Raw genomic sequence first — 27400 nt, forward strand, 5'->3', positions numbered from 1 at the left:
CTGGGTTTCCCCCGCCACTCTGGGCGGCTTCCAACAAAGATGAAAAATACACTAAAATGTCACATAATGGCAATAAATATCCCTATATTTTATTGATTTACAGTATTTATATACCGCTTTTTCAGGCAAAGCTCACAAAGCAGTTTTCAGGAGATTTCTACAACAATAAGCATCACTCTTTTTAAAAAAAGAAATAAGGTTACAATAAAATGGGTAAGACAAGTTATTTGTTTAGAAATAGCTGTTGCTGCTGCTTATCCCCTCCTCTCAGGGTAAAGATGCCCATTCAGACTCCCTTGTGGTAGCATTTGTGGAAAGGGAGAGACCACGATATATAATGTTTAATATTGAGATTCTGTGTTCGTTCCTTAGCTGTATTAACATGTGTTTCTATCACTGTTATCAGTTGTAAATGTCAGTTGTTCTAAAATGTTTTAACAGTCTGCTGGCTGCAGATAAAGAAAACCCTTCCATCACTGAAGTACTAATTTTACTACTAATACAGTGGTAGGTTACTACTACTGTTGCTATTATTACACATAGTACAAATATTATTACATGCATTATTACATATTGCTAATATTACATATTGCTAATAATACATGTCCATCTGAAATTGCACCAGATCAACATCTCAGATTCGGTTGTTGGCTCCTGTGAATATGATGCTGAATTCCAAGAATGAGGGTTTTCTCCCTCCCTCTCTCTCTTCTAACCTTGCCACCCACACATCACATTTTTTCATTGCCTGGAATTAAATTTACCTGAACAGGTGGAATACTGAAAGAAGGAAGTGCTTCATGCTTTATTGAGAAGTGGGCAGGACAGTGATGGAAGGGAAGATGGATATTTATAAGGCGCTTGAGGCAGCCTGCAGAATGGGGTCTCCAACTCTTTTCCAAAGCAGCGTGTCGAGATCTGAATCACCTCAGCTAGGTAAGAGTCTGTTGACTTCTCTTTGAAAGCTATTGCCTAAGTAACTTTCTTCCATCTCCACTGTGATGAAGGGGATAAAGCAGTTCCTTTGAATCGGGAGGACTTGTGTTCATATCCTCACTTAGCCATGAAACTCACTGGGTGGTCTTAGGCCAGATATTCTCTAGTAAGTCTAGTTTACCTCACAGGGTTGCTGTGAGGGTAAAAGGATTTAAGGATTTATGTCCCCTTAGCTCCTTGGAGAATGAGTAGGATATAAATGTAATAGATGGGTAGTTCCCAAACATTTTCTGCACCACAAACGTTTTGGGGAAACACCTAAGGCTTTTTCTGCCTGTTGTAGCAATTGTAATGCCCTGTGCTGCATGATTTTTTAAATTGTGAACAATACCACAGTAGAGGGAAAGTTTAGTTCCTCGACTGGTGGCTCCATTTTGGCTTGTTAGGGTACCTTCCAGCAGATGTGGCTTTCCAAGCAAGAATGCAAAGCAGGAAAGCAATGTGCAGAAAGGAAATGCCCATAAAAATCTGTGATTAAAAATAAATTTAAAAAACTGCTGCCTTCTCCAGTGCTTCTAATATTGGACAGCTTTAGCATACTCAGGAATCCAAAGTTTTATGTCTCTTTTGTAGGATATGTATACTTTTTGTGGCTTCTGCAATTTCCATTGCTCCTTTTATTTCATATATATTGCATTTTATTGTTTTACTCAGATTTTGAATTGTAAAAATCACAATATATGGAATCAAAGAAGCAATAAAAAATAACTAAAATCAGCATGAAGACTTAATGCGATGGATGTGCCACATCACAGATCCACAGAGGTGGCGCGGAGCACTTGAATGAAGCTCATGGACCACAGTTTAGGAACCTCTGGTGTAGAGGATGCCATGTTTTCCTTGAACCCGAATGAGCTGATGTGTGATGTAGAGCAAGGGGTTCACAAAGTGTGATCCATGGACCACCGGTGGTCCGTGAGCTTCATTCAGGTGGTCTGCAGCATGTCTGCATTCAATATTCATCTTTTTTATTCCTTCTTTGATCTCTTATATTATATTTGATTGCATTGCAGTTTGAATCCCGTAAAATGCAACATAAGAAATAAAGGAAGCAAAGACAATACAACTAAAAATCATACAGCATCGAGCACAGTACATTAAAATTGTTACAAGAGGCGGCGGCGGGGGGGGGGGGATGATGACATGGTCTGCAAAGACCACCAGCAATTTTCAAGTGGCGAAAAATGTTTGGCAGCAACTGATGTAGAGTGTGATGGAGAGCTGATGGAGCTAGCAGCTCTGCTTCCTTTCTCTCCTTTTCCTAGAGCCTGATGCTGCCAATTGGGAGGAGGAGGACACTGATGGAGCTAGTCTTTCAGTAAAGCCATTGGGATTAGAATAAATCCGTATTCCCAATGCCCAATGTGTTACCACTAGCAGCACAGACAACTATGCTGACATTCACTCTCATGATCAGAACATGGAAATTCAAAAGAAACTATGAGCCGTTCCTTCTTGATCAAAAAGGAGTTTAAACATAGCAGAAATCCTCACTAGAAGGCTGTGCTAGGGCAGTAATTTTTTTCCCCAGGTGGGGATAGCACAGAAAGTTATCCCATACATGCAACATATTTTTGTCATGTGCAAAAGGGTGTTACAGTACGGTGGTACCTCGGGTTAAGAACTTAATTAGTTCTGAAGGTCCATTCTTAACCTGAAACTGTTCTTAACCTGAAGCACCACTTTAGCTAATGGGGCCTCCTACTGCTGCCGTGACGCCACCGCACGATTTCTGTTCTCATCCTGAAGCAAAGTTCTTAACCCAAGGTACTATTTCTGGGTTAGCGGAGTCTGTAACCTGAAGCATCTGTAACCCAAGGTACCACTGTACTGGCAAACATGGGCAAAGATCTTTGACACTGTTTCAAAGCAAGTGACAGCTACTGTTGCAGTTGCTCAAGTTTGATGCGGGTTAACGTTAAGACCAAGTTTCTATCTCTCAGAAAATGTGCTGGTTTGGAAAACTCCTTTTCTTGGCAACTGGTTGCTTCCTTGCACATGCTCTGCCACATGCCAGAACCAATGAGGGAAACTGTCCCACAGTGAGGAGGTTGCGTGAAACTTGGAAAGAAATTGAAAAACTGGTAAGTTGCATTGGCACTGTTATGTGTACACCAATCTTTGAGAGACTTGGGTTTGGTTTCCTTGGAACAAAGGTCACCAGAGACTGAGGGAGTTTTCAGTGATAGAAGGTTTTTAGAAGGGGGGTATAGTCAGGGCTTCTTTTTCAGCCAGAACTTGGTGGAACTCAGTTCTATCACCTCTCAGGTGGGCACCATTACCATTCTAAGAGAAAGAGGGTGGTGTTCATGGTGAGTTCTGGTACCTCTTTTTCTAGAAAAATAGCACTGGCATAGTGATTAGTGTGTTGGGCTAGAACCTGGGAGGTGGGGGTTCAAATCCTTGCTCCACCATGAATCACACCAGGGGACCCTGGGATAGTCATAGTCTCTTGGCCCAACCAACCTCAAAGGGTTAATGTGAGGATAAAATGGGGAGGAGAAGCACCATGTATGTTACCTTGAAATCCTTGGAGGAAATAATAAGGGAAAACAGATAAACAAAAATAAGGCGGGAGCCTCACAGAATTAACTCTCCTGCTCCCCTGTTTGGTATCTGCTCTGCCATTAGATTTCTGTAGGGGGTCACCAAAGGCACAGCTTTGGGTTCTCACAGAGAAAAGCAGAGCAGTTCTAGAACCAAAGATGTTTGTTTGCTTTCTTCTCTTTCACATCACCTCTAGTCAGAGGAGGAAGGGAAGCCCCCTTCCGTTCACCTTCCAGAAGGTTCTTTAGCTTTTAGCTCCAGTGACAACAAATCACCTGCACTTGGCCTACTTTCTGGATAAGCAAAGACCCATTTCCCCCAACAAAATGGAATGTGCCAAGCTATCTAGTTAACAAAAGAAATTGTTTTGACCCTTTCCCCCCCAATCCTCTTTTTCTACAGGGTCAGAAAGAGCTGTAAAATTTCAGAGCTGGAAGCACAACACTATCCCTTCACAATACTATAATATTACAAAGAAGCCTTACACTTTCAATGATTTACCGGCTCCCTTGACCTGATTTGTTTTTGTTCTGTTTTTATGAACCATTGTTATGTGTTTAAATGGTGTTCCTTTTCATTTTGTCAACCTTCTTTTCCTGATCTAAGAATGGAGGACGCTCATCTCAGGAATGCACATTTATGAACAAAAGCAGTTTGTGTGAACCAGCACAGATTGTGAAAATGGTAAGATGTTAAGCTTCAGTTATGCATTATAACCCTTCTGTTGTTAAATGTTTTCGATGTAAGCCATGATATCAGCCTACTGGCTGAAAAGTGAGATAGAAATAAGTAATAATGCATTTTCAATGGGTATTTGTTTATTTCAGCAATTTATATACTGCTTCATTACAAGAATCTCTAAGTGGTGTACAAGTAACTCAAAACAATAAAAATAAAATATATTCCCCACCCTCATACTTTTAAACAAGTTTCACAAAGTAGTAGTCCATCTCAGTGGATTTTGTAGGAACAGAAAACACCCCAATTTTTTTTAAGTACAGTTCTCTAAATTCGGGGTAGTAGCCAGCACGATACTCCCCAAATATTATGCGCTAAAGCTCCCAGGATCCTTGGTGATGCTGGTGGCAGCTGCTGTGAGCTGCAATTCAACATCTGAAATGCATCATTTGGGCTACCCCCTCCTCTAACTCGTTCTTTTAAAATTTATTTTGCAGGGTGTCTCTGATAAAGCAGCAATTGTTCTTCAAATCCTCAATGAAACAGCTACACTCTTTGAAAGGAAGGACATCCCCTTCTCCAATGTGAGAGGCGTTCTGGAGTATATCTATTATGTAGATGATCAGCTAAAACCTTGTGTAAGTACTAAGAATTATTTTCCTAAGGAGTTATTACAGCTACATGAAGCAGAATGAAACTTGGTGTGCAGAAGAAACAGAGGGCAAGACAGAATGAAATTTGGATTCTGTCTCTCTGTTAATGTAGGTGTGTCCACATGGCATATTCCCCCATGTTGTCCCAGACTTTTCTCCTTTTTGAAAGTGATTCCCCAGGCCCTGCCCTTTGGGGTTTTCTAAGTATGGGGGGGGGGGACATATTTAAAGGAGAAAAGGTCTGAGACAATACTGAGTAGCTGCTAAATTTATGGGGAGACAGACAGATGCAAATCCACATTTTGCTCCAGTGTTGACAAGCCCAGAATGTGCATATTCCACACTTTAACTGCTACAGCATGGGTCGGCAAACTAAGGCCTGTGGGCTGGATCAAGCCCAATTGCCTTATGGATCTGGCCCACGGATGGTCCGGGAATTGCCGCATGGATTGCCAGCGCATGCGTTCTTTCCCTCTCCCTCCCTCTCCCTCCTCCCTCCTCCTGGCTTCTCCTGGCCCTGCCTAGAGGAGGATGGGGCCTGGGCTTTGTTGGTGCTAGCAGCAGCAGCAGCGCTCGAGTGGCTGCCATTTTAAGCAGCCCCTCTCCAGAGCCCTTTCTCGTGCCACTCATTGTGCCGCTGCCACCAGCCCCTGTCACTCGCAAGACACAGGTAAGCAGTGTGGACATTTCACCCCTCCCATTGCAAGAATCTCATGATGTTTTCAGAAAGGAGGGGGCGGAATCTGCTCATCGCTTCTTCCGCTTCAGCCTGACTCTTTAGGAGTCTGAGTGTTATCTGTGTAGAGATAATTTGACTGCATAACGAACTGTAACACTCATGCAGTCCGGTAGCCTCTGTTAGTCTTTAGTTTGTAGTTTATTTCTAGTTTGCAGTAGCTGTAAAAGAATAAAGAAGTTAAGCTTCAGAGCCGTCTTTCGTGTAATTCATACTCTGCTGTGCTCTGCTGACTTTGGTGCTGAGTTCAAAGTTGTGAGTCCATTGCATTTAGACCTCTTTTCCTGAGTGGAAGGTCTCTGGAAGTGCTTCCCAGCTTGCCTAGCCCAACTGGGGCACCGGGGCTGAAGAGGTTGAGCCCAGTCATTGGCACTGGCTCAAAGGCGAAGCTGACAAGCAGCCACCGGGGCTCATGGTGCTCTTGCATTTATTTATTTATTTTCAAAATATAGTCCAGCCCCCCACAAGGTCTGAGGGACAGTGGACCGGCCCCCTGCTGAAAAAGTTTGCTGACCCCTGTGCTACAGGGAAGTCATTTGTCTTCAGTTTACTCTATAGCAGAGAGCTGAATAGAAACTGAGACTCCAACAGCCAATCTCCAAACACCACCTCTCTTTCTTTTTTCTTCAGAGGTGGGAAACAACTTGTTCTTGCCAGCTATGCCAATAAGGGTCTGTGTTCAAATTCTCTTCCCACTTAATTAACAGCTGCAATCCAAAACCAGTCTTCCTCTGACGGACAGCCCAATAGAAGATTGTTTCAAAAAGCTGCAGCTATTTTTGAACGATGTAAGTAGACTGAGCGTCTCGTCAACGACGCTTTTAATTCTAGGAATACTTCTAACTCCTTCTGAGTTTCCAGCTGATCACGTGGGCCAATTGTGCAAATCAAGAATGGGGCGCTTACAGGTCTTCCAGATGTTGTAGACTCTAGCTGCCTTCATTGCTGACCGTTGGCCAAGCTGGCAGGGGCTGATGGGAGCTGGCATTCAACCACATCTGGAGGGCCACAGGTTCCCCATCTCTGCCATAAATGGTTTTTCAAGGTCAGTGGTTCCCAAACTTTGTTTCCCACGGACCTCTAGAAAATTGCTGAGGGTCTCCACAAACCACTGAGTGATTTTTTTCTGCTTGTTGTAGAACTTGCAATGCGCTACTCTAGATGCGATGTGATTTTAAATTGCATTTTTATTGCTTATTTTATTTCTAATAAACAGTGTTTTATCACTTCACAATTTGAATTCCATAGAGGTCAAATTGTAATACTGTAAAATTCGAAAGAAGAAATAAAAGTAGCAATAAAAATACAATTAAAGACTCAATATCAATATTTAATGCAACGGATGTGGTGTCTCCACAATCTTCAACCACAAATGCACAGACATGTCACGGACCACCAGAATGAAACTCATGGACCACAGACTGGGAAGCTTTCATTGATGTTTTGCTGCCACTTCCCACTATCCTGCCTCATCACCAGGGTTTCCCAGATGACAGCTCATTGTTTTCGTATGGGGGGGGGGGCAGGGATAAAGTGTGCCTGTCCCTATATCTGCATATGAGGTCCTTTAAATAGAACAAGATTGTTGTTATTATAATATGATTTTATTACCCACCCTTCGCCATAAGGGTGTGCTATAACAATTTAAATTCAATATTTAAAGTGGTTTTAAACAAACTACAAGCCTCACAAAGCCATGCAGGGCTGGTTTGTGGACAGCGGTGTGAGCATTACACCCCCCCAAAATGCATTTGGCAGCCCCCCCCCCATGCTACGCCCCTGCTCTCAACCTAGCCTACCTCAATTGGGGATTCAGTTGGGAGGAGAACTATGTATTGAGCTCATTGGGGTATGTTGTTGTTTAGCCGTGTCCGACTCTTCGTGACCCCATGGACCATTGGGCTATAAGTACCAAAAATAAATAGCAAATGAACCAAAGAAATCCTTTACCGTTCTTCCTTGTTTTTAGACTGGTAGTGGTCTTGGGAAAGTAGGATATCAATGTTTTAAATAAATAAATACCGTGTATTTTCGTGTATAAGACTATATTTTTTCCTGAATTTTTGAAGTTTGAAATAAGGGATCATCTTATACATGGATAGTGCCTGGTGCATTTTCTCCCCCCAAAATAGGGGGTGTCTTATACATGGGGGCGTGTTATACACAGAAAAATATGGTAATACCTGCAACAACATATTCCACCAGATGACTAAAACGGACCCGTGACTATATGGGAGTAAACAAACTACCTGCCAGAGAGCAGCACGGTATATAAAGGGCTGTAAAGTGGGTAATAAATATAGAAACACATTAACGAGGATTCCTCTTTTTGTGTGTGTTTGCCTCGCTTGAAACAGGGGAGCAGTCACTGCACTTGGCAAGTGGCTCGTGAAGATGTCATGGTGGTTTTCCAACAACTTGAGCTTGACATTTCTGCTTCACGGCATCGACAGCGTAGAACTGAGGTGAAGAATCTTCTGCTTCCATGAGTTGGCCGATGCTGCCACACAGCCTTGTAGCATTAAATATACCTGTACAATAATATTTGTTTCCAAAACTAATTATAATAAATGTATTTTGAATAGAACATCAGGTGTCACTCATTTGCTCCATTTCAGGGCTGGGAAAATGTTTTCATCTCAAGGGCCACATTCACTTCTGGGCAATTTTCCGAGGGCCACATGGCAGTGGTGGTTGGGAAAGTGGGCAGGACAACCAATGTGCAGTTTACCTTTCTACAGTACGCTAGTTTCTACACAAACTCTGATTGGCCAGAAGATATACTGGCCAGTTCCTTGACTATTTCTTACTTGTGTGCATGTTACTATTAATTGAATTTGTTTGCAAACTGCTTTTCCCAGCAGCATCATTAGCAAATTTATTTGCAAGCAACTTGTTGTTGCTGCTGCTGAATTTATTGGCAAAATACTTTTTTTCTTTCATCATAATTGTTAAGTTTACGTAAAAAATATAAAAACTACTTTTTCTATTCAAAGTGCACAAAGTGATGTAAAATCACCTCAAGTTAAAACAATGCACACATGCACAACCAGATATCCAAATGGAAGAAAAATGTATCCTAATGTTTTAAGAAAAAACTGCTCCCTTTCCCTTATGGCGTATTCCAGAGCCCTTATAGCAGGGGTCGGCAACCTAAGGCCATTGGCCACAAGTGGCCCATGAGAGTCATTTAACCAGCCCACAAGCCACCTCCGAATCGAGCTGCCCACAGATATCGGAAATCGTGGGGGCGCACAAAATCCAGCTGACAGAGGGATCTCCGCTGGAGTGAACCGGCCCAGTTGAGGTAAACCTTGCCGACCCCTGCTTTATAGAATCCTTAAGTGGGTTCCATATTGGTAGAAGAAAAATAACAGAGGCCAACCAGAGTACAGTGGTACCTCAGGTTACAGATGCTTCAGGTTACAGACACTTCAGGTTACAAACTCCGCTAACTCAGAAATAGTACCTCAGGTTAAGAACTTTACTTCAGGAGGGAGGCCCCATTAGCTAAAGTGGTACCTCAGGTTAAGAACAGTTTCAGGTTAAGAATGGACCTCCAGAACGAATTAAGTTCTTAACCCAAGGTACCACTGTATATTGAGAAGCAAAGTGGCTAGTAAGCCTGATCTTTATTGAAGGGAAATAAGCTGTTGTACCATGGTCCCCACTCACCACATGCAGGAGTAACTTAGTATCAGCAACAATATGAAAACAAAGCAAGTTAAGTAAGCCCAATGAAATGTCATTTGAAACAGCCAAATTGTAATTCGGGAGGGGGGGAGCATAAAATGATGGAAATAAGTTGTACATTGCAAAGCTCTCTCACTGTTGTTGTTATTGGTTTATTGCTAAAATGTTCAAAGCAGTTTCTTTGTTGAGTCAATGGTCCTAGCTAGGTCTGCTAAATATCTGCTTTGTTATGTAGAAACGAAATAGCTGGGAGATAAACAGAAGGGGGTATGTGTTTTCTCCTTCCCCTGGCCGTGGTCATCATGGGTGCGAGTGTATGAAAGGGAACAACAGGCTGGTAGTCTTGTCATGGAATTGGCTTAGAAACAGAGAGACCTAATTCTCTCTCTGTAACAATCTAGTGCCATGACATTGGGGAGTCCACTCCTTAGACACCTATTGGGAGATATCTGCTGTAGTGTCAATGCTGTGAATCTTCCACCTTATGCTCAGCCCATAGATAAGTGCAAACAAGCCATATATCACAGGAAAACCCCATCTACCTCCAGTGACCTCCATTCCAAGAAAACCCAACCCAACATATGAGCTTGGACTCTTGAGATCTCTCACCGCTTAGAAATTAGGGTACACCCAATTTTATTTTGGGAAATTAATTAATAGCACTTAAGGCATATTGGTAAAGGACAATATTAGGTTAAGTGGGCAATAGGATAGAGTCAGTGTAAGGCAACTCGTAACTTTGTTTGGAACACTGTCCTTAACACTATGCAAAGATTTGTTGGCTCCCAAAACTTTTACTGAGTTTGACTCTGCAGAAATTGTTGTGCTCCAACTCCCATGAGCCCAGCTAGCATGCCAGGGAAAGTAGGAGTTTAATTCAGCACCTTCTATCTAGAGGGTCATACAGTTTCCCTAACCCTGTTCTAAGTACTTTAAAAAAATCGGAAAGCATAATTTTGTACAATATGACTCGTTGTAACGCATGTCTATTGATTTTTCTAGCAAGGCCAATAAAATAACATTCCAAACTTGGCTAATGTGTGTGAAAATACGGAAGGGGGTCATGAGAAGGAAGTTTTGACCAAATAAATCAGAAATACAACATCTACTGGACTGCAGATTACAATAAACTCATCTTTCCTGCGCCACCATGTGGTTTCAAGCAGGAGGGAAATCTGGAAAAGAAACCAATGTCACTGTTTCAGAGCCAGGCTATATATGAAACTCGCCACATGAGAGCAGTCTGGAGCTGTCTATTGAGAATGACTTCCCTGCTGAAAGAGAAAATGAGAGATAAAATACCAGGATGGGAAGAAGTCACAGGCTGCTCTGTTCTTTCTTATATAGTGGTACCTCGGGTTACAGACGCTTCAGGTTACAGACTCCGCTAACCCAGAAATAGTACCTCGGGTTAAGAACTGTGCTTCAGGATGAGAACAGAAATTGTGTGGTGGCAGCAACGGGAGGCCCCATTAGCTAAAGTGGTACCTCAGGTTAAGAATGGACCTCCAGAACGAATTAAGTTCTTAACCCGAGGTACCACTGTACTCTTCCCCAGTCCCCCCCCCCCCCGCAAACACAGCATTTTGAACTCTATAAACAACTCTAAACCAAGAAAAGTATAAAAACTATTAAAAGTGGGCTCATATATTAAACAGTTAAAAACAACTCCATATGCAAAATTTAAAAACAATTCCACATAAAAAACAGCTAAAAAATAAGATCCAATACTATTACGCACCACTCTAAGCTCCAAGTGGTGTGAGGTTCAGGGTTTCCCAAACTTGGGTCTCCAGCTGTTTTTGGACTAAATCTCCCACCATCCCTAGCTAGCAGGATCAATGGTCAGGGATGATGGGAACTGGAGTCCAAAAACAACTGGAGACCCACTAAGCTGTGACAACATTCACATGAACTGCTAACCGTTTCTTACATTATGTTTTTGGCAGTTTTGTGACCTCAGTGGTATTTCCCCACTTCTTCCTAACACTGGAATTCTTTTCCTTCCTCTATTTATGTTGCTTTACTCTTCAAAAATACTGTACTTCTTTTGACGAATTAACTTTCTCTTGCTTTACCCCCTCTGACATTTCTCTTCTTTGCGTGTGTGTACTGCATATATCTCACCCAAAGTAAATTTCCATCAATTTGTAACACTGCTTGTCCATTTTTACAAAGGCATTTGCTTTTATAAATTACGCATTATCTCCTCCCACACTATCTGATTCCCCTCTCTGTTCTTCCTGCTCTTTTCCAATTGTGTCATGACTATTCTTAGATTGTAAGCCTTGAAGCAAGGGAGCATTCTTTCTGTAGTATTTTGTTTAGTTTAAGCACCATCTCCTGCCAACCTAGCAGTCTGAAAGCATGTCAAAGTGCAAGTAGATAAATAGGTACCGCTCTGGCAGGAAGGTAAACGGTGTTTCCGTGCGCAGCTCTGGTTTGCCAGAAGTGGCTTAGTCCTGCTGGCCACATGACCCGGAAGCTGTATGCCGGCTCCCTTGGCCAATAAAGCGAGATGAGGGCCGCAACCCCAGAGTCAGCCATGACTGGACCTAATGGTCAGGGGTCCCCTTTACCTTTACCTTAAGCACCATCTAGGGTCCTCAACCTTCTTGGGCAAGGGTGGGCATTTTGAAATCTTAAGGAACTGTAAGGGGTACCACAAAATACCCATTTCACAGAAGGGAAGCAGGCAATGCTCAGATTCCTCTCCCCCACCCACCCCAAACAAAACCCCAATAGGAAGAACTCCTACATCACCCTCAAACAACAAGTAAAATACAAGGGAAAGATTACTGTATTTTAATATTTTGTTGGAAGCCACCCAGAGTGGCTGGGGAAGCCCAGTCAAATGGGCAGGGTATAAATAAATTATTATTATTATTATTATTATTATTATTATTATTATTATTATTATTATTAAATAGGCAAGCCCTCCAACAAAACAACAACAACAAAATTAAAAAGAAAGACAAGTGAGAACAGGGGGCTTTGTCAAGTTCCAGTCGTGTGTGTGAGGGCACTGTGGAGCCTATAGGTGCCACACTTGGGACACCAGCACTATAATTTGGGTTGCCAGATCAGGCACATCTCAGACCCTGAGACTTGAAGGTTCAACCCTAAGATGTGAGGAAGCCCCTAGCAATGCCATGGGGTGGGCCCTGGAGATGGAGATTAATTGGGAGATAGGAGCAGAGAAGGGCAGATTCCTCCACCAAAGTGTCTGACAATTTATGGTGTCAGTTATAAATTATGAGAAGGCATATTTCTGACATGTTTAAGGGCAATGTTCAATGAAGGAGAAAGTGCTGCTGGGGCAGCAGAAACAGCCTTGAAAAGTATTGATGTTATATACTTAGGAGTCTTCTGGGAGAACTACATGATTCAAAAAAAAGAAGATAAAGTAGTTTGAGCTCAAGTATAACCACATCTTCCTGCTCAGGAGTCTCACAAAGAAAACCGGAAGAGGCAGGGCTTCCTGCTTTCTAAGTTGTTGACATTCTGACACCCTTATCTGAATGGAATAGGAATAGGGATAGGGATAGGAATAGGAATAGGAATAGGAATAGGAATAGGAATAGGAATAGGAATAGGAATAGGAATAGGGATAGTAGATTTCTTTAAACAATTTACTTGTTGGCCTTTAACCAATTAATCACTTAAGTAAAGGGTAAAGGGACCCCTGACCATTAGGTCCAGTCGTGACCGACTCTGCGGTTGCAGCGCTCATCTCGCTTTATTGGCCGAGGGAGCCGGCGTACAGCTTCCGGGTCATGTGGCCAGCATGACTAAGCCACTTCTGGCGAACCAGAGCAGCGCACAGAAACGCTGTTTACCTTCCCGCCAGAGCGGTATCTATTTATCTACTTGCACTTTGTGCTTTCGAACTGCTAGGTTGGCAGGAACAGGGACCGAACAACAAGAGCTCACCCCATCGTGGGGATTCGAACCGCTGACCTTCTGATCGGCAAGTCCTAGGCTCTGTGGTTTAACCCACAGCGCCACCCGCGTCCCTAATTAATCACTTACATGCAGACAAATTTACATGCAGTACGTATCACGTATCCTAAATAACTGTCTTTTCTAAAATCCTGACAGAAGGGGACAGTTTCTGTTACAAGTGAGATAATATTCAAATTTAACAAAAAAACTACACTAATATTTTGAAGAACAGGGCATCATTATAATGATCATTTGCAGTCATAAGGTATTTTAGTGTTTTGATTTCTTGTTGAGACTAATAACCACCTTATTCTTTCTTATTTCTGATTCTATTATATTCCTTTAGGCAAAAGGGCCTGAAAAATAAAACAAAGTCAAGATCCATCGTTGTGAAAGAGGGACATTTAAATGACATAAGAGAACAGGCAGCTTCATCTACCTGAAGTTGTTATAAGGAAGGAAAGCAATGGCACTTTTGTCAGGAAAGGAAAATTACATTCCACCCTCTCTAAACCGGAAAGGTGTTTTGGCACAGAGCAGCTGGAAAGAACGAGTGCTTCTGGCTGATTTCCCAGGATGCAACTGGCTCATGGGGAAAAATAGGTCCTGGGAGAATTCCTGTGCTCCTAATCATACACAGCAAGTTACAGATAGGTAGCCGTGTTGGTCTGCCATGGTCAAAACGCGGGTGGCGCTGTGGGTTAAACCACAGAGCCTAGGACTTGCCGATCAGAAGGTCTGCCATGGTCAAAACAAAATAAAAAAATTCCTTCCAGTAGCACCTTAAAGACCAACTGAGTTAGTTATAGGTATGAGCTTTCGTGTGCATGCTTTCGTGTTCATTGGTATCTGAAGAAGTGTGCATGCACACGAAAGCTCATACCTATAACTAATACACAGCAAGGTTTGTGAGGAGCTATCTTCTTGATTTACCCTTTAAAAGGAAAGTTCGTGGTCACTTAATGGAGAACAGGTTAGTTGTCCTCAGCACACTATAACAAAACTTTTGCGGTCATATAATTGGGGTGGTGATCAATCCATGCTAACAGGTGAAGTAGGGAGTCGAGTATGCCTGACTGATTGTGAATATAGAACCAAAAAGGTGTTTGCTTTTTCTGGCTAAATATACTGGACCTGATGTCTGTGGTGTAAGATTCGGTGAAGCTGGAATACTATGAGGAATGCTATCCCTTATTAAAGAGGTAATAAATGTTTAAACCACAGAGCCTAGGACTTGCCGAAGGTCGGCAGTTCAAATCGCCGCGATGGGGTGAGCTCCCGTTGCTCAGTCCCTGCTGCTTCCGACCTAGCAGTTCGAAAGCACGTCAAAATGCAAGTAGATAAATAGGTACCGCTCCAGCAGGAAGGTAAACGGCGTTTCTGTGTGCTGCTCTGGCTCACCAGAAGCGGCTTAGTCATGCTGGCCACATGACCTGGAAGCTGTACACCGGCTCCCTCAGCCAATAAAGTGAGATGAGCACTGCAACCCCAGAGTCGGTCACGACTGGACCTAATGGTCAGGGGTCCCTTTACTAAACATTTCAGAAATCTGCTGAGCCATATATTTCTGTCTGCTTCACTCTTCATTTCTAGACATGCAAGTGATTTGAAATCTTTGCCTTGTCTGTGTCACAGAGGCAATCGTGTTTTTGGCATGCTTTTTAAAAATTTAAAAACTCACCCCATTCATGAAGGCTGCTGTTTGGAACAAAAAAAAAAAAAAAAAGTAACACAGCACATTAAGTGGCCTGGCTTGTTCAGCAGCACAGAAGGCAAGCTTAAAATAGCACAAGATCTTAAGATGCACTTGAATGAACACATCCCCCAAAGGGGACAATTTTTGAAGTTTTATTAGTAAGTGATGTGGAATATTAAAACGACCAATGCTGGCGTGATGGTGTGGCTTAGTGAAAGGGATTTCAGGCAGCATTTATAATTTGCACTACATTGTAAAAGTAGGTGTGAAGAGGAAAAAATAGTAGGGTAGGTGGGTAATAAGGACCAAAAAAATGCCCCCATTAAAAAGACCAAAAAGGATAATCAGGGATAAAACTGGGTGGTTTTTGAGGTTGGTCTTGAAATTTACTGGTAGATTTCAGATTTCTTCGATGTTTCCTATTGTGTTCTTCATCATCTAAGAGAGCCTTTCTCAGCCTTAAGCTGCCTAAATGTTTTGAAACTACAGTTCTCATAAGCCCCATCCAGCATGGCCAATAGTGAGTCATGATGGGAGTTATAGTCCAAAGCATATGGGGGGGCACCAGTTTGGGGAAGGCTGAGTTAAGCAAGAATGGTAGATTATGTCCTGCCTCAGATGAGATGAGACTCTGCAGGGAGCAAGGGTCATTTGGCACTGGTTAGCCTTATCAGATGTCAGGTGTCAGGATGCTAGATTCCAGAGAGCAGGAGTCTGCAGGACCAGGGAGGGAGAGATCTCAGTGAGTGCATTTCCGCAAGACAGATGATGCTTCCACAAACAAAAGCAGTCTGAGATCAAATAGCTGAATTAAAATGGAGACCTGCTGAGTGTCCCTTAGATGCAAGCCAGCAGGAATTTAAAGAGACTTTGAGCTGTGAACTCAAAGATTGCTGGGCTTCCCATATGCATGTCAGGAAGATCTTTTGGAAGAATGAGGGTGGGGGACATTTAGTGAGGTGGTTCCTCAGTTGAGTCTGAGCCCTGGGTAGAGTCTTGTGTCACATCCTTTTCCACAGGCTTAGATTCTGCGCAGTAAACATTAAGGCAGTCTCCTGCTGACCTCGGTCAGATGTCTTTGCTTTGCTCACTGTCCAAGCATCCAGGAATTGAGACATGCAGACACTCAATGTTCACTGCATTTCCAACATTCCACAATGTGATAAAACATATTGGTACCCCCTATGGGTTTTCAGTGATGAAAATATACTCTGAAAAGTGCACTGTGAGACGCAGCACAGCACATAATGTAGATTTCACAGGCAGGATGCCCAGCCGCAAGCAAAGCTCTTTATGCACTTGTCTGTGCTCTCTAGATGCCTCAGTCGACAAGATGTCTCTCTCCTGAAGCTGAGTCATCGCAGATCCTTCCTTGAACTGCCATGAATGACTCACTATATGATGGGGCGGGGGAATATCTGAAGAGGTCTTCAGAAGCCTTGCCAAGGATGCTTTAAAAAGCAGTAAACAAAGTAGCAAGACAGTGTATTGATCTGATGAATCATGACCACTGTTTCTCTTCTGGAGAACTGACCATTAATAAATGATAGGTGTGATCAGAATGGAGCATTCTGGCAAATATATTGAAAGCTAGGAATTTCAGACTTCACATTTTAACAAGTCTGAAATGGGGCATTTCACATTGTTCACATTTTATTACAGATCAACAAAAGTCTTATGGAGAGCCTAATGCTATCCAGTTTTGGCTATTTATGTATTTCATACATCCATGATTGTTCCACTTAAACTCAGAATCTGGATACCGAGAATGTCAGCTTTCATTTAGAGAAATAACGAGATTCAAGCCCTTGTGTTATGGAGATAAGCTTGTAAACATATTGGTTTGCTGGTGCCAGATAAAATCTCAGAAACCAGGGAAGAGCTTGGCAGGACTTGCATTGAAAGGGGGATTAGGCTAGCGATAAAATATTGCGCTCTCCAGATGTTGTAAGGTGATGACTCCCATCAGTTCCAAGCAGTGTTGCCAATGGCTAGTGCTGATGTGAATTGTGGTCTGCAACACCTGCAGAGCATCATGTCAGCTGGATTTCAAATTCAGTGCACCTTGCTGTTTGTCGTGCCTAGGGAAATAACAATACATTGTGGAGAACAAGTGTACATAATACACAATTGCTTAACAACTCAGTCGTGTAGAGTAGCCTTGCATTTCTTGCTCAGCATTCTGGCTATTATTGTTGTTTTTGTTGTTAATAATAATAATAATAATAATAATAATGGTAATAAATGTATTTCTAAATAGCTCTTCATCTCATGACCTCATGCATGGCATTCAACAATGCAGGAATATGCAGCTGTCCTTTACCTGCAATGCAACCTTGGCATTGTCCAATTTTTTTCCAAAAGTCCTTGCATTCATAAGGACTAGAAGATTGCTCTTTTTTAAAAAATGAAAGTGGACATGGTCACGCCACCTTTTGTGCTCATGAAAATAATGGCATATTCACAATCCTCTGTATAAGTAACAGCAGCCAAAGAAATATTTCCTTGGGAATGATGTGGATAGATGACTCCCCCCACACACACTAGTTAGCTGATAGGTTCTTGGCCTCTGTAGTGACATCTGTATGCACAATTGAATTGCAATTGTGATTGTAATTGGATATAATAGATTTTCCCCTGACAGGTGACATAATAAAAGTAACCTTTTCATTTGCTGTTGTTTCTGGTCAGTGCAAGACAACATAATTTATTATAAAATGAACTTTTCCATTTGCCTTACATAGGATCAATACAAGAGACTACTATTCATCCAGGTTTTCGTTGCCAGTTGGAACCATTGTAATAATTCCTTCCTAAACCCTGGGAGCAGCATCTTCATTCTAAAAAGCTCCAAATCCTTTGCTTTGGAAGATCTCCAGTAAAGTAAACTAAAGGGTTGCTTGTTTATTTTTAAAAGGTGATGAAAGGCATAAGCATCTTGGTTGTTTTCCTTCACGGTTAGCAGGCTATTACTTGATCTTTTTCTTCACTGAGTGTTTTTACCACTAAAAGGATCTGGAAAAGTCATTCTGGAACAATGAAGGTTGGCTTTTAAGAGCCAGCTTAATAGGAATCTCTGCTGATAGCACCTTCGATTGTCAGATACTTTCGCTAATTCTACAAGTTAATGGTTTAATGCCTTGATTTTTCACTAGTGCTCAATAAGCACTATGAAAGCTCTAACACTAAACAGAGAAGAACAGCTACACCTGTTTTAAGACGCATTACCTTAATTATTATTTTCTTGAGGAGATCTATATTCCACCTTTTGTTTTCTAAAAAGAAATACTCAAGGCAGATTCTCGAGCAAACCTTATAGTTAAACAGAAAATTATCACTGGGTTCCATACAATGCCTGCAAAAGTTATGGACATATCTAGTAGGAAATGGAAGTGCAAATGAAATTTAGACTAAGCATTTTTGAATACTGGATCAAATTAAGTACTTGACATTACTCAGAAGTAAACATTGTGAACATGGAAATCCAAACCAGTGTGAGACAAGATCTACAGTGGTACCTCAGGTTAAGTACTTAATTCGTTCCGGAGGTCCGTTCTTAACCTGAAACTGTTCTTAACCTGAAGCACCACTTTAGCTAATGGGGCCTCCTGCTGCCGCCGTGCCACCGGAGCATGATTTCTGTTCTCATCCTAAAGCAAAGTTCTTAACCCGAAGTACTATTTCTAGGTTAGCAGAGTCTGTAACTTGAAGCGTATGTAACCTGAAGCATATGTAACCCGAGGTACCACTGTACTGTAAATATTGTCCAGACCGTTAGTCAGGTGAAATAGATATGCATTCATAATCCAATAAACATTAAAGGGATGCATACTTTGATATGCAGAACCTCCTCTTCTATCATCCATATTCCATTATTATATTCTATAATTCAACCAGAAAGCTTAGTCCTGCTGCAGCAGCAAATTGGTGGATATGTGAAATGTGTTGGGGCCACATTGTGCTCTGAGGGGCTCCTACAGTTCAGTGTCTTCCACTGAGTTGAAGATGCAGAATGACAATGGTAAACACAGACCAAGTGTTGATTACAGGTTTTGGACTCTAAATTTTGGGTTAGTTTTACCTCAAAATGTTTGTTTTGAATGACTCTTGTGAAAATGATAGAACAGAGAGTTGTTTGTCCACTCCCTCCCAGACTCTTTTGTTTCTGACCTTGATGAGATACAGCAAACTGATAACACTCGGGCTGCAGCAACAGTGAGTCTTAGAGGATGTTGTTATATGTAGCTATTAAAAAACACAGAAGCCACAACTACGTCTCAGAGCCAGACTCAGGGCAATATTGGCCTAAGTGCTTTTCCTTATGATTATATATAATTGAACATGGAAACCTCGGCTGGTGCCACTTTTTTATGATTCTAAGATCATCCCTTCCACTGCAAATGGTTTCTCAGTCATTGATCTTCAGAAGACGTGTTTCTCAGTCTCAGTGTGTCCCTATAATAAACTTGCCAGACCGTTTAGAGAGCCCTTTGCCTGGTGAAATTGAGTCCTTGGACTCTTTGCGTGGAGGACTGAGAGGGCTGTGTGAATACAATAGACTGCTGTGCAGAGATGAAATTTCCATTTGTTGCCCTGATCACCACTGGCAAATAACCTTGATGCTCAGGCCTCAACAGCAACCTGTAAACCTAACAGGATATTATTATAAATAGTTAGAAGAGAAGAGAGGAAAGGAGAAACCACAAGAAAAGGATGGGAAATCTTTTTCAGCCTGGGGGCTGTATGGAAAATAAGTGGAAGACATGCTGGGATCACAAGGAGAGAGTTGGCATTTCAATGGGTTTAATTTTTGTGAGCTGCCTTGAGTCCTGGTTCTGGGGGAAAGGTGATGATTTCATCTCTCTCTCTTATGCAGCTAACCCCCAAACTAAGAAAGAGCTAATAATAGATTCTTGCATCCTACGTAAGTTGTGTAGAAATGTGTGGTCTTCTGAGGAAGGGATGTGGCGTTCTGCTAAGACCACAGTGTGAGAACGTACACTCATAATGGTGACTCCCTCAGAGACCGCCAAGATAAGGCACCGGAGAGCTGCCCAGGTGTCACTGATGCACGATGACCCCCTTTGGCCACTGGCCAGGCCTCTGCAGTGCCCAGCAGGGAGAGTGGGAAAGCTTGGTGCTATCGTCAGAGGATATTTAAGAACAATATAAAGCCCAGTAGTATCCTTGCTTAATTGAAGTTCCTACTGTCAGCTGCACTAAAGGAATAGGAAGACATGCTGCTGTTCTGGAAGAGCTTTCCCAGAAACCCAGAGGGCTGTGAGATAGATCTCTTCTTTGAAGCTTTTATGCTTCTTGTTTAGCAAATAAACCCTGTTCAAGTCTCAGCTTGGTGTTTCCTTTCTTGCCTGCCCTGGTGTGAAAATCTTTCACAAAGAGTGCAAATGGTCAAAAGGAAGCAGCCTGCTTCTCTTCAGCAATGGATCAATTTTTTAGGTCCCACTGTAATTTTTGCACATTTGAGATAAATGATATCTGTAGGAACACCATGTCCCCTGTGAAAAGGAAGGACAGGCAACATCAGGGCCTGCTCAGGTTTGACTGTTCCCTCCTAGAACACAACGGCCGACTTTACATCTTATATCTTTTGTTTTGGTATTTTAAACTGGTGTACCTCCTTGGGTGCCTTGGCAGAAAGGTGGCTGGCAAGTGCAATAACTACTGAAATAAAATGTCTTTGGGTATATAAATTATTACGTTGGAACTTGCTACCTTGTGGCCTTCCATGGGCTAGAAAATTCCCCTCTACAGTATTTTCCTGTCCCAGGAAGGGAAAGCAAAAAAGGGGGGAATTGTGGCAGGTGGATTGAAGTCTGTTTGGTGGTTTGTACAAGTTGTGCAGACCCTGTATATCTTCACATAATCCAAAACAATCTCAGGGGAAAATCAGCTAGGCAGAAGCTAAGGAGCAATGGGTTTTAATAAAAGGTAGATTTATATTAAACCTCAGGGGGGAAATATCTAAACTAGGAGTTAGCCAATAGAAAGAAGATCACTGAAGCTTTTCCCTCTCTTGAGGTTTCAGAGGAAATATTGGGCCACACATTGGGGCCCACCCATCTCTAGAGTTTGGCATATTTATATATATGCAACACATTATTTCAGTCCAGTAAACACGTTATACAATGTTTCCCTCCCAAAAAGGCAAGAATTTCTGCTGTCTCAGGCTGAGTGCTCTTATGTAAGTGCCAACATTGCCTTTCACACCCACTCAGTGGGCCAATTCCACACACACACCCTGCATCATGCGCCCTATAAAAAGAAAGCATTGTTATGTGAATTTGGGTCTCTGACTTGCAGAAAACCAAAGCTTTTCCTCTGGTTATTTTGTAGCAAACTGGGGTGGTTATTTGCTTCACTGTTTATATTGTTTTTAAAGAAAATATATAAACCAAAAGTGACAATTCTTAGCTACAACGCCTCACCATCTGTAGTGTAAGGCAATACCAAACAGAATGGTTGCAGATATTTCATAGTTATGTATGTGATTGCCTGTACTGTATGTACCATTTAAGGAGGGCAGGAGGCAAAGGCCTCCCGCTGTCCTTTGGACCATTTGTAATTATTCCCCAGGTGAATGCTAATATAGCCTATGCAGCTTTTTAGCACTGCGCTTTTGAACATATCCAAAACAGGCTTTTGGACCTTGCACCTTAAAGCTGTCATGTAAGTATACAAGTATGACTTCATTTATACTATCATGCTGCTCCTTTATTAACCTGGGGCTTAATCCCTCACTTCATTCTCCCAAGGGAGTGTTTATTTTCATCTTTAATTAATTTCACCCACTGTTTTTTTTTTATGCTTAAAGAATGATTCAAGGAGCCCAAGTAAGCAGCAAAGGCTTTGTAGCTACGTCACAGTAAACTATACAGTGGTACCTCAGGTTAAGTACTTAATTCGTTCCAGAGGTCCATTCTTAACCTGAAACTGTTCTTAACCTGAAGCACCACTTTAGCTAATGGGGCCTCCTGCTGCTGCTGCGCCGCTGGAGCCCGATTTCTGTTCTTATCCTGAAGCAAAGTTCTTAAGCTGAAGCACTATTTCTGGGTTAGCGGAGTCTGTAACCTGAAGCGTATGTAACTTGAAGTGTATGTAACTTGAGGTACCACTGTAGTTAGCATTTTGTTGCAAACACACTGAACTAGTTCAGTTTGCTCCTCTCTGCTAGCGTGACAAAAGAACCATAATGGTGTTTTCCTCCCTCCCTCCACCATCTTTTTTACTCTCTGGGAAAACGGCTATGCAGACCATACTCCTATCATGCATGCTGGATGAAGCCCCTTCAGATCCTGTCCCATGGAAGGCAATAGCCCACTGAAGCTATGGAAGGCTGATTCCTCTCTTTAAAAGGCCTTTTCGACCTTCTGCACAAATGACAAAATAGGGTTGCCAACTTCTCAACCTGCCTCCTGTAACTATGGCTGCAACACTAACATCATCTTGAGAGGCAGGTGGATAATGTTTCTTTCCATGCAGAATCGGCTGCTGACAACTGGCCATCAAGCTGCAGTTCAAGAGAAGTGCCCTCCTTCCCCATCTGGCAACCATATTTGCAAAAGGGCTCCATGGAACGTATTGCAGTCTGTGAACCAAATGAATTTCAAACAAGACAGCGAAGTTTATGCTGTATATATATTTCCTTTCCCTTAACGAGTTATGGTTTCATAAGTGAGACACGGAACAATCCTAACCACAGTCTCCAAATTTTGATCAATGAATGCTCAGGTTTTGTAGGTTTTTAAAAATTTGGTGTGAGGATAGGCCTGCTATCCTGTTATTTATTACATCTTTACCCCCAAGGAGCTCAAGGTGGCACGCACAGCTCTCCCCATTTTATTCTCACAACAACCCTAGGAGGTAGGTCCGGCTGGAAGACCAAATGACTAGCTGGAGGTCACCCAGTCAGCTTCAGGGCTGAACAAGGATTTGAACCTGTGTCTCCATCCAGCACCCGAACCACTACACCCCATTGGCTGTCAATGTGCTCAGTGCTCATTCACACCATGACCAAGACACACATATAATATAATATAAATGCAAATGAATCCAACGGAGTAAATTAAAAATGCTTTAAAAACTCCCCTCATTGCAGACTTGGCAACCTTACCCACCAACCACCCAGCCACTGCAAGACAAGTGGCTTTTGCCAGGTCAGCAGATTCCCTAGGTAGACAGAAAAACGCTGATTTTCTTTAAAAAACCAAATGCAAATAATAATTCTATCACTACCACACACACACACACACCTCTCCCAATGAGGGCTGCACATGAGCTAAGCTCCACATGAGCTGAACATTGGAAACAGTGTATTTTTTATTGTTTTGAAGGCCTGGTATATGCTCACAACAACCCTGTGGGGTAGGTAGGTCAGGCTGGAAGACAGTGATTGGCCCAAGGTTCACCCAGTGATCTGACAAGGATGAAATGGAGGGAGGGGGAGAGAGAGCAGGGAGATGGCAGTTGATGGCAGTTGATGGCAGTTGGTCTGGAGGTTAAATCCCAGCAGAGCTCATAGGTCTTGTAGGGTTTTCGAGCAAGGAAAGGTATATACAGCAGCAGCAGCAAGATGTCGGAAAGTAAGTCCATAAGGAAAGGTTTTTAAATGATGTAAATGGAAGGGAATGAGTGATGGAGCGCAGCATTAGAAGAAGGAAGGTGGGTGGCATTGGAGCACAGAGGAAGAAATCGGGGCGCTGGTGGTTTCAAAGCCATAGATAAGGCGCCCGCGTTTGGGGAGCAGCAATTGCTCGGCATTAGAAAGGAAACCAGAAACCCAGGTAAAGGAAAGGTATGGATGCAAGTGGCAGAACAGAAATTTCGTGAGGGGGGAAATGAAGGCAGTCGTGGAACAGTTAGGTATTATACGAAGTATGAACTTGTATATGTGTGTGCAAAAAATAAAAATAAAAAGGGTTTTGTATACAACTCGACTCCAACATATAAAGGCAGTGTTACATAGTGGTGAGAGGGTCAGACCAGGACCTGGGAAACCCGGGTTCAAATCCCCAGTCGGCCATGAAACTCACTGGGGTGACTTTGGGCCAGTTTGCTGCCCGTCCGCCTAACCTACCTTACAGGGTTGTTGCGGGGATTAATTGAGGAGAGGGGGAACCACGAATGCCACTTTGAGCAACTTGGAGAAAAATAGCAGGATATTAAGGCAAACCCAGCGGGAACGAACAAGACCAAAACCAAAACAGGTTTAGTTTAAGTTCAGTTACTGGCTGCTAATAATAGTCCAATAAGATATTTCTGGGGCCCTCCTGGAGATTTCTAAAACAGATCAAAGTGATATTTGAGAGCAGATTGTCAAAACTACACCCAGAATCAAAATAATAACAATGATGAATAATTTCAGTTTATTACCTGCCTTTTACCATAAGGCCCCATGGCACACTACAGTAATTTAAAATACAATATTAAAGGCAGTTTATAACACTAGTTAACTGTATGTAGGTTAGCAGACCTGTTGCCGGTTTAGTAACTGTAAGACAATGCTTTTCTCAGCTGTTTAGTATAACAGCTCTCTTTCCTATCTACGTACACCTGAAAAGGAGATGCTTAATTTTGGCCCTGCTGTAAGGGATTTAAAATCGTGCTTCCACTTCTACTCAGCAACTTTCGGGGTGTCCTGGTTTTTACTTTTTGAAATATGGCAATCCTAAAAATGCCAGTTGTCATATATTGGGACTTGGACTGCGTATGGCTTGGACTGCAGACTTTTCTCTGCTGTCAGCCCAATCATAACCATGCAAATTCTCCTGAATTCATTGAGGCTTGCTCTCAGGTAAGTAAGGTTAGGATTGCTGTCTTAATTCATGAGGTTTTTCCTTTGCTAACTTCCAAAGAAAGGATATAATAGCAAAGTGACCATAATCATTTACTTTAGAGAAAGAAGATTTAATTTGATGGTAGATCTGATTATACTATAGTATAACTGCAGCTCAAAAATATACAAGTACATTTGCTATCATGATAGGGGAGAGGCATGGAAGGGAAGGGAAGGGGTGAAGGACATTGCATGCATTTCCCTTCATGCTCCCTGGAGTCAATGTCCATCCTACCCCTATTAACTTATTTTGAGACTTTTTGGCAGGGGGCTGAAATCTGAAGAATCACAACTCTAGCAACTCACATGCAGAATTTTTTTGGAAGAAAGGCACCCTCAAATTTATCCAAAAGATAAAATATGGTCCAAGCAGGAACAATGATTTATCAATACAGGGACTGTTACCTGGTAAAGGGATGATACAGATCATAGACTCCAATCTAGTTAGTTTGGACAAATCTCTAATACTTAATTGGGCTATCACGCAAGACAGGGAGTGGAGAGAAGGTTTGCAGGCTCAAGTAAAACATATAAGCCCAAGCCTCAACATCTTTACTCTGAAGTAAGCCCCATAGAGTTCAGTGGCACATACCCACAGAAAGCTTCAGCTCAGTTTCCTCTGCCTGTCCTAAACTCATTGAAATAACTTGGTTTATGTGTGTCTCATAGCCACATATTTGGAAGTATTTCCTGTTAAATACATTGTGGCTTATCTAAATAAACATGCATAGGACAGGGCTATGAGTGTGTTTATCTGCTTGCACCGATAATTTGATTTAATTAATATAATTAAATCCTTATCACTTCTGCAGAGAAAACTTTGGTGTAAACAAAAAGCAACATAAATGCTTTTCTTTAATGTGATAGGCATACTCTCCTTACAGATCATCAATACAAAAGACATTAAGAAGATGAATTGAGATTGTTAAACAAAACATCATAAAAGAGTAACAACATAAATGCATTATAGGGAACAAAATCTTTCCCAAACTTGGTTACTGCATGTGAGTGGGTTGCACAGATAGCTGCATTTCACACTTTTTTGTGTGCATGATCCAGGTAGGATTTAACTAGATTAGCTAATGAAAATCCTATTATGCACCAACCATATAAAAGCTGCTATTAGAGCCTCTGCCACAGTCAGACAGTTCAGGCTGGCAATAAACTTAGGGTTGTAATGGTTTCAGCAAGCCGCTTTTACTGTTCCTTTAACCTATGTAAGACAGATTTGTGGATGGTGTGAGGTACAGTTGACCCTGGAGCTGGTGGATCTGGGTGATATAGGATTCCTTCTGAAGGTTGAGGTCCACAATTTTGGGGGACATGGTGGGCCCCTCATTTGTTTTGAAAACTCAGGTAGCAGTTATATCCATGAATCTGAAGTTGGTTTGCCAGCTGTAACCAATCCAAGAAAAGGGTGGCCTAACTATATGATGCACTTCCTGGCAATCTCCGGGCTGGACTACTGTAATGTGTAGGGAATTGTCACTGAAGACTGCTCTGAAACTTCAGATACTTCCAAATGCATTAGCCTCTGTTTTAGTGGGAATGACTTGCTAATAAGAGCTGTGCAATGGTTCCCAATTTGTTTCCAAGCAGAATTCAAAGAACTGGTTGTAACCTTTGACACTGTAAGTGTATTGGTCCAGAATGTCCTGTACTGTGGGAAACTGCACTCTGTGTTACCTTTCTTGGAGGCAAGACTAATGATAACAAGAAAGCAGGGCATTTTTGGTAATGGAACTTCCTCCCCAAAGAGACCCAGCAAACCAGGTTGGTTTTCATTTTCAAAGCTTTGGGTTGTTGCTGTGCTTCCTTGGGCCTTTTGCAGGTGACACCTGCTGACCAGCTAGGATACATCTTGTTAACTTGCTCTGCTGTTGCTGACTACGGATACAAGAGAGGTTGCTTATGGGGGCATTTAAACCGAACTTTACAAGTGATCATGCCTACCTTTGCCATTTTCCCCCTAACCCTTTTCAACCTATTTATTTATTTATTTATTTATTTGGAATACTTGTTTTCCATTTTACAGACCCAAGAAGCTCTCAGAAAGGGCATACAAAAGATGTTTGCAATAAAAATCACATTCAAGTCTGGCATAAGGAACAGAACCAAAGTCCATGAGGGAAGCCTATGCCACAAAACCTTTGTTAGTCCACAGTGGGAGGCAGTAATGCTTCTGAATGCCAGTTGCTGAGGTCCAGCACTGAGGGCCTTCTGCCAGTTCCCTGACTGCGAGAAGTGAGGTTACAGGGAACCAGGCAAAGGGCCTTCTGGGTAGTGGCGCCTGCCCTGTGGAACGCCCTCCAGATGTCAAGAAAATAAACAACTATCAGACTTTTAGAAGAAAGATGAGGGCAGCCCTGTTTAGGGAAGCTTTTAATGCTGGATGAATCATTGTATTTTAATACTCTGCTGGAAGCCGCCCAGAGTGGCTGGAGAAACTCAGCCTGATGGGCGGGGTAATAATAATAATAATAATAATAATAATAATAATAATAATAATAATAATAATTGCTACAAACCCCAGGAAGGGAGAGTGCTCTTGTGCTTGGGATTCTCCTCCTCTGGTTTCCCACAGGCATCTAGCTGGTGAGACC

At 42.2% G+C, this 27400-nt stretch overlaps 2 protein-coding genes across 4 annotated transcripts in view; both read left to right on the forward strand.

The window, feature by feature from the left end:
• Positions 1-4161: 4161 nt before the first annotated feature.
• Positions 4162-8197, forward strand: LOC309326176 (uncharacterized protein). Its single transcript, XM_081834675.1, has 4 exons — positions 4162-4227; positions 4719-4859; positions 6318-6398; positions 7968-8197. The coding sequence occupies exons 1-4, from the start codon at positions 4183-4185 to the stop codon at positions 8097-8099; spliced, it is 399 nt and encodes a 132-aa protein (XP_081690801.1). The 5' UTR covers positions 4162-4182; the 3' UTR covers positions 8100-8197.
• A 15222-nt stretch (positions 8198-23419) lies between these two features.
• The window catches only part of PFKP (phosphofructokinase, platelet), a 67571-nt gene continuing 63590 nt past the window's right edge, over positions 23420-27400 (forward strand). For all 3 annotated transcript variants that reach the window (XM_081834247.1, XM_081834245.1, XM_081834246.1), the window contains exon 1: positions 23420-23544. In XM_081834247.1, the coding sequence (XP_081690373.1) occupies positions 23535-23544 (10 nt within the window). In that variant the 5' untranslated portion in view covers positions 23420-23534. The remainder of the gene's footprint in view (positions 23545-27400) is intronic.

The sequence above is a fragment of the Podarcis erhardii genome, assembly GCF_964252035.2.
Source record: "Podarcis erhardii genome assembly, chromosome: 12".
Taxonomy (NCBI): Eukaryota; Metazoa; Chordata; class Lepidosauria; order Squamata; family Lacertidae; genus Podarcis; species Podarcis erhardii.